This window comes from Elephantulus edwardii, unplaced genomic scaffold (genome assembly GCF_000299155.1).
Source record: "Elephantulus edwardii isolate Elephantulus edwardi_28Jun2011 unplaced genomic scaffold, EleEdw1.0 scaffold00066, whole genome shotgun sequence".
NCBI lineage: Eukaryota > Metazoa > Chordata > Mammalia > Macroscelidea > Macroscelididae > Elephantulus > Elephantulus edwardii.
In genome coordinates, this window is record NW_006399816.1 from 5,230,674 (window position 1) to 5,239,220 (window position 8,547).

The 8,547-nt window shown below is 38.2% G+C and overlaps 1 protein-coding gene across 1 annotated transcript in view; it reads left to right on the plus strand.

The window, feature by feature from the left end:
• HMG20A (high mobility group 20A) overlaps nt 1-8,547 on the plus strand; it is an 89,616-nt gene that overhangs the window by 59,228 nt on the left and 21,841 nt on the right. The window contains exon 3 of the mRNA XM_006888282.1: nt 7,656-7,803. Coding sequence (XP_006888344.1) covers nt 7,656-7,803 — 148 coding nt within the window. The remainder of the gene's footprint in view (nt 1-7,655; nt 7,804-8,547) is intronic.

Sequence of the window (8,547 nt, forward strand, 5' to 3'; positions counted from 1 at the left end):
ATAGAAAGCAGCCTCTTCTCAGCCTTTGATGAATAACACAAAGATTTTACTACAAGAAAGATAGGGTTCAGAAGGTCTGAGTTAGCACCACAGAGTCTACATTTCTAACAAGCTCATTGGTGATCCCAGTGGTTCAGAGCTGGTGTGAGTCTTGGAGTATCAAGAAACTAGATCACATATAATTTTTAAGTCAGAGTAAGCACTTTGCATGGTGTGATAAGCATTGTCAGAAAGAACATATCAAGATCCGTCCTGAAGTACAGTGCTGTCAGAGATAGGAGCTATAGGATGATATTAAGGACACCTTAATGAAGAAAGCACAGGTCATTAAAAAGTAAAGAAATGGCAAAACTAGATGTCAGAAGAGTCTCTGAAGTTTGGCCGTGAATGTAAAGAAGATAAAGTGAAAGAAAAATGATAAAATGAGAGAGCTGAAAAGAATATTCCGAAGGGCATCACAAGACGACAAAGCAAAAGTATTTTAACAAAATTAGCAAAGGCCTGGAGTTAGAAAACCAATTTCTCAAATTGAAAGAACTCTAGAACAGATTCAAACCTCGAGTTGAGATGTTGAAGAATTTTATGAGCAAAAATATTGAATGATGCCAAAAACACCAAATGAAGTTGGAAGAAATATAGACTCACTGTACCAAAAAGATTTGGTCTGTGCTGAATCATTTCAGGAAGTAACATGTGATCAAGAATTAATGATAATAAAGGAGGACATTCAGGCTACACTGAATGCATTGTGAAAAATAAAGCCCCAGGAATTGAAGAAATACCAACTCAAGTGTTTTAGTAAATCAGTACAGCCCTGAACATGCTCACTAGTCTATGCCAAGAAATCTGGAAGACCACTACCTGACCACTTGACTGAAAGAAATCTATTTTCCCTCCACCTCCTCCCAATTAAAAAAAAAGTTGTCTAAAAGAATGAAGACATTATTGAACAAAATCCATAATATATACAGGTAATGTCTTGTGAAGGTTATTTAAAAGTAGCTTGAAGCAGTACATCAATGGAAATTATCAGAAATTCAAGCTGGATTCAGAAGAGGCCATGGAACAAAGTATGTCATTGCTAATGTCAGATGACTCTTGGCTAAAAGCAAAAAATACCAGAAAGATGTTTATTTCGTTTTCTTGAATATCCAAAGGCATTTGACTGCGTGAATCGTAATAAATTATGGAAAACATTAAGAAGAATGGGAATTCCTGTAACACTTAATTGCACTCAAGCAAAACCTGTACATAGGACAAGAAAGAAGCAGTCATTGAAACAGAACAAGAGGATACTGCATAGTTTAAAAATATGGAAAGGAATGCATCAGGGTTATATTCTTTCTCATACCGATTTAATCTGTATGCTTATTCAAAGAATTTGAGAAACTGGACCAAATTAAGAATGTGGCATCTCAGTCTTGGAAGAAGACTCATCAGCAACTTGCAGTTGGTACAACACAACCTTATTTGCTGAAAGTGAAGAAATATTGAAACCCTTACTAAAGATCAAAGGTTACAGTCTTCAGTATTGTGGGGGGGGGGGAATCCTCAAAACTGAGGCCATAACATCATCATTATAGATACCAGATTGAAGATGTCAGAATTTCATTTCACTTGGATCCATAATCAGTACCTCCAGAAGCTGTAGTCAGGAAGTCAAAAAGCACACTGCATTGGGTAAGTCTACTATCAAAGACTTCTTTAATGTGCTAAAGAAGGACCTGACCAAAGCCATGATACTTTTAGTTGCTTCCTAGCATGTGAAAATTGGAAGAACTGGTCTTTTCTAAAATGGGAGTGAAAAGTGGGACAGAACCTCAAATTCTTAAAAGAAAAAGGAAAGTCCAGACTTACTAGACCAATTGTGACTGGAGGACTCCTCAAGACTATTTACTTTGAACCAAATTTAGCACCTAGTTCCATCTTTTAGCTATTTAGCAGATTGGTACATAAAATAAAAAACATTGCCTGTAAGCACTGTGCTCCTTTTAAAAGTAATTTCTACAAAGCCAAACTGTCAACAATTTAAAAGAAAAATTAGAAAATAAGGGATCAGGGAAACTAGATTATTTCAAACAGAACTACTAGAATGGAAAGAATAAGAATGTCCATGCATTGTGATGAATGTCATGGAACATTGTGTAAAAATTGTTGAATGGGAATCTAAACTTCTAAATCTTTACCAAAAAATACGATAAAATGTTGAAGAGAGACTGAGAAGAGAGAAATTTAAGTCAATAAGTATAAATATTCTTTCAAGGAAAGTCTGCTGTGAAGAAAAGGAGGAAAAAATATTAACCAGGAGAAAGGGCATCAAAAGAAGATTTTTCTTTTCTTTTGCTTTAAAATGTAGTAGTCCTTAGAATGCCACCTTTCTATTGTTGATGAAACTGATCTAGTAGAGAAGGAAGAATTGCTGAAATAAAATCCTTGAGGAGGCAAGAAAAAGAGGAGTTCCAAGATATGTGCAGCAAGGCTGTTGGCTTCAGCTTGTAATATAGACAGTTGAGTCACAGTAACAAATGTGTACCCTCCACCACCCTTTTTTTTTTCTTTTTTCCTCCATCTTTGTCTGATTAACTTGTCTTTATGGCATTGGGCATCTTTACCCACTACTTTGGTCAAGGATTTTTAGGACTGGTGCCTTTTCCAAACCTACTTCTATGGGTTTTCCTGCAATAAGAATGTACAAAAGGGAGGTAACTTAACAGTTGAAGACACTATTGAAACAGATGGGTGACAGTAAAATAACAGGTTGCCTGAGACATTTCAGAAAGAAATACTTGGAGAAAAAAACTGATATCTCATTGTATCTCTGATTGTACCTATTTTCAGATTGATTTCATGTCTTCTCTCACTTTGAAACCTACTCGCTGCCCTTGAATTAATTCCATCTTATATCAGTCCTGTAGGGAACAGTATAAGTATCCCATGGGGTTTTCCAAGGTTATAAATCTTTTCAGGTGCACACTCCTCAATCTTTCTCCTTTTGGAGCATCTTGTGGGTTCCAGCCATCAGCCTTTGTGCTTGGAAACCCTGTACTTAATCCACTATATCACTGGTAGTATGCTAGGATAAACAATTAGGTGTTTTAGAAGAGGTCAGGAAACTATACTGACTCTCATTCCCATACTATCTACATCTGCTTCCATTTATTTCTGAGTCTACTATAATGTTTTTCCATCCCATAATTCTACTACAGTTATACTCCTTACTATTGACACTGTCTCTTCCTATCTTCAAATTTAGCAAATAGTGTTTAGCATATTACTTGATGTTTCAGCATATTAATTGGTTCACACCTCCTTCCTAAAACGATTACAGCCTTAATATCTGTAGCAGTAAAACCAAACTCATTGCCATCAAATCAGTTCTGACTCACCCTAATCTCTTAATGCCCTCTTCATTCTCTTTTCTCAGCATTTCTAATACCTGCTCCTAAAAGGATACTATTCCAACAGAGTACTGACTTTTCTTCTCACAGTTATTCTACATCCTTGAACTAATGACTCTCGAATAAATGTTTCATGTCTTTCTTCAGTCCTGTTTTTTCCATAAATTATCACTCCAAATACATTCATACTTACTAGTGACATTATTTGGTGGACATCTGGAACTGCCTGCACCCCCTGACACTTTCTGAAAGGGTGACACCAAAATTTACTGCCAAGTTCATGGCAGCAGGTACACCACCATCACAGAGGGCTAACCACCAAGGCAGTGATGTCACTATGGTTGATGTCACCCATTACCATGTGCAATAACTCCTCAACATTAACCACTAACCATGATGCACGTGGGGCAGGTCAAGGTGCCTGCTGTTCAGCACAAGAAAGTACCTGTACCTTAGCCAGTGGGACACAGAGGGAGATGCAGCCAGTCACAGGCATGTGGCTGGGAAGATCAGACTTTGGCCCTGCAGGAGGATGGGATGGGACCTGCCCACCTAGGTTACCAAGTGGAAGGAAGAAGGTTCACTAGTCAGCCTCACACACAGGTAGGTGATGCTTTGAGTTATTACAGTAATATTTTTCACAGCTTGCTTATATCTTCTCTCTTTTTTTCCCTCCATCTTGACCTCAACTCTTCCTTTTCCTATTTGTATTCTTTCAACCATTAAATCCTCTTTATTCTATTTCTTCAGTATAACTTACCTGTCTATCTCTTATTCTCCAATTTATTGTTGTTGCTTTAGTCTGTCAGTCCATCTTGTTTAAAGTCTTCCTCTTTTTTGCTGTACCTCCACTTTTCCAAACATAATATCTTTTCCAAGGAATGGTCCCTCCTAACAATATGTCCAAAGTATGTGAGATGAAGTTTCATCATCTTTGCCTCTAAGGAACACCCTGGTTGCACTTTCTCCAAGACCTATCTTTTTTGTTCTTTTGACAGTCCATGGGATATTCAGAACTCTTCTTCAATACTACAACTTGAAGTCATCAATTCTTTTTCTGTCATACTTACTTAGTGTCCATCTTTCAGATGCATAGCAAGTAATTGGAAAGACCAAGACTTAGATCAGGCTTACCTTGGCCTTTAAACTGACATCATTGCTCTTTAGCACTTTAACAAGGTCCTTGACAGCAGATTTTCCCAATACAGCATGTGTTTCTCCTATTAGACCCTATTTTTTCCTACCTGTAATAATGATGCTTATTTGATAAACAAAGGGAAGAAATGCTGAACAGAAGATTTCAAAGGAAGATCGGGAAGACAAAGCAAACTACTGTGATGGAATGTGCAGAGAGACCTGAAATTGGAGACTTTAGAGAAGAACTCGCTTAGTATTTCTCAAGCTGAAGGAACTGAAAAACAAATTCAAGCCTCAAGTTGCAATACTTAGAAATGTTATCAGCAAAATTTTGCATGATCCAGGAAACATCAAAAGAAGATGGAGGGAATATATAGAGTCACTGTACCAAAAAGAATTGGCCGACACTGAAATATTTCAAGAAGTACCATATGATCAAGAGCCAATGATAACAAAGGGAGAAGTTCAGGATGCATTGAAGGCATTGGCAAAAATTAAGGCTCCAGAAATACATAGGATACCAATTGAAATATTTCAAATTACAGATGCCACCCTGGGCATGCTTCCCAGTCTATGACAGGAAATTTGGAGGACAGCTGCCAAGAAAGGGAATCCAACAGAATGTGCAGATTATCGAACAATATCATCAATATCACATGCAAGCAAAGTACTCCTGAGGATCATTCAAAAACAGAATCATACATAGACAGAGAACTGGTAGATGGTCAAGCTGGATTTAGACGAGAGACCAGAGATTTAATTGATAATGTCAGATGGATCCTAGTTGAAAGCAAAGGATACCAGAAGAATGTCCATTGTGCTTTATTGACTGTGCAAGGACATTTTACTATGTGGATCATAATATATAGCTAATATTGAGAAGAATGGACATTCCAGAACACTTGATTTTGCTCATGCGAAACCTATATCTAGACCAAGAGGCTGTTTTGTGAACAGAGCAAAGGAATATAGCATAGTTTAAAATTAGGAAAGTTGTGTGTCATGGTTGTATCCTTTCTTCATACCTATTTAATCTGCTGAGCAAATTATTTGAGAAGCTAGACTCTGAAGAAAAATGTGGCATCAGGATTGGCAGAAGACTCATCACAGCTTTCATTATGCAGATAATACAGCCTCGCTTGCTGAAAGTGAAATGGACTTGAAGCACTTGGTACAGAAAATCAAAGAATACAGCCTTCAATGTGGATTTCATCTCATCCAGAAAATAAAAATCCTCACCATTGGACTGAGAGGGAACATCATAATGGATGGGAAAATAACTGAGAAAGGTCAACAACTTCATTTTCCTTGGATCCGCAATCAGTACACTTGATACTAGCAATCAGGAGAGCAGGAGACGTATTCCATTGGGAAATTGTGTAGTCAAGGATCTCTCCAAATTATTGAGGAGTAAATAGTTTGAGGGTGAAAAGTATGCCTGATTCAGGCCATGGTGGTGTCAGTCATTTGCTATGCATCTAGAACTGAACAGTGACTAAGGATGACAGAAGAAGAATTGATGCCATTAAACTGCGGTATTGGAGAAGAGTATTGAAGATGCCATGCTCTGTCAAAAAGAACAAAGATATCTGTCCTAGAGAAAGCACAGCCCGAGTGCTCCTTGGAGGGAAAGATGATGAAGCTTCATCTCACATACTTTGGACATGCTGCTGCTGCTGCTGTTGTTGTTGTTAGGTGCTATCAAGTTGAGTGCAACCTTACTAACAACAGATCTGAACCCTGTCCTATCCTGTGCCATCCTCACACTTTCTGACGCATTAGAGCCCATTATGGCAATCATCATGTCGATGTACCTGATTGAGGGTCTTCCTTTCCTTCCCCAACCCTTTGCCTTCCCAAGCATCATATCCCTCTCCAAGGAATAGCCCCTCCTAGCAACATGCCCAAAGCTTTGTCATCTTTGCCTCCAATACAGTGGGCGTGTTACTAGGAGAAGGGACATCATGCTTGGAAAGTTGAAGGGACAGTGAAAGAGAGGAAGACCCTCAACCAGGTGAGGTGACGCAATGATGGCATCATTGAGCTTGATTGTGTCAGAGTTTATAAGGATGGCACAATATAGAACAGTGTTCAGATTAGTTGTTCATAGGGTCACTGAGTCATATCCAACCCAACAGTACCTAAAAACAACAATCTGACAAATATTTCCTCTTCTGTGAAATTTTTTCCTAACATCCTCTCCATGCACGTAAAAGAAAATGTATGCTTTATTACGCCCTTATGACATTTATATTAAATTGTAATTATTTGCTTAAAACACTACGGAATATTCATTCATTGAGGATAATGACCATGTGTTACACTCTTATTCATCTTTCTACACATTCATCTTTTCTACCACCCAAAAACTCCCTAGTACTTGGTGTAGCCTTTTCTTTTTAATCCACATATGAGAGAGTCAGTTAGTCAGTCCAGGACCCTGCTATCATCTGTACCTTCTTGAGTTCACTATTCAGAGAATGAGATCTAGTTTGCTAATATATCTGGAATGTAATGGAGGGAACAAGAAAAGAAGTCAGTTTGTCTGATTTATTAGCAGTGTATACCTGAACTTACCTAAGTTGATGATACATTTCTTAGGTGATCTGTTAGTCAGTAAACACTATAATCCAAGAAAGAATAGCCTATGATACCATAAAAGATTTCTTAAGCCCTTCAAGAATTCTTTTGTGATAAGGCAAACTGCCTTTATGACTCCCATTAATAATGTTACTGTTATTCCGTATCTTTTCTGTTAATAATGTTTTCTCTTTCTACTGGAATCCACAAAAGGTAGCATGTAAATGTCAGCCTCTGTTCCGTGCTCAGAGCTAAAATATGAATTCTGTGGAGGGAGAAGGTAATATTGGGGGAGGATACAGTGTTTTCAGTAGAAAACTTCTTATGGAACTTACCCATATTAATCAAGTGTGGAAACTATTTTTTAAAATACTCTACAGCTTCTGTGGAGACATGGTTTGTATTTACGCAGATTGTAATAGGGAAATAATTTCAAAGATTTGCATGTGCTGTTGCTGGCAGTGAAATTTGGCTTAAACTTTGACCATGAGAATAATTTTTTAATACTGTTGATACTGAAATTTTGCTTGTTGTCTTCAGGTTAACTCACTCAGAGGTTCCATATAATAGTGGAGCCACCCCATCCACCAACAATCCAGAATTTGTGGAAGATCTCACCCAAGGTCAGTTGCTTCAGAATGAATCTTCAAATACAGCAGAAGGCAATGAACAGAGGCATGAAGATGAGGTAAGCTGAAATATTTCCTCCTATTACTCCTCTAAAGCTTCTAAAGAAGAAATCGGCAAGGGAATTAGGCAGGGATGTTCATCATCAGGCTTCTTCACATAACAACCACTACATATGTATTGTTGTGGTTCACTCCCGTAGAGTCGAGCATGACTCATATCGACCCTATGAACAAATAGCCTGAAGCCTTTCTTTAACTATCATTGTTTATCAAAGTTCATAGAGTTTCCAGAGGCATGTTGTTTAGGAAGTTGATGCCACTCCTGCTTCCAAACCTGTCTTAAACTTGGAGCTCCACCAAACACTGACCACCATGGTAAGCATTATGGTATTTGACACCCAGATGGCACAAGGTTCAGCATCACAACAACCCCAGGTTACCTTATTACAGCATATTGACAGAAGAGTGCTGTACCACTTAGAAGAATATTCCTCCAAACTATAATAATGACTGACTTTTAAATACAAAGGCCCTCCCCAAGGTCTTGTTGACTCTAAACAAGAGGCTTAAATAAAAAACCAACCAATACAGTATGTTGTTGTTGTTGTTGTTGTTACATGCTTTTGAGTCGCCTGTGATGTATAGCAACCCTGTGTATAGGAGCTCTGAACCCTTCCCTGTCCTAAGCCAGTCTTACTAATTCCGACACACCAACCCCCGTTGCCCCAGATACTGTATCAGTCCATCTCATCCAGGATCTTCCTGCCCTGTGCTGTCCCTCCACCCTTCTACCCTTCTGAGTT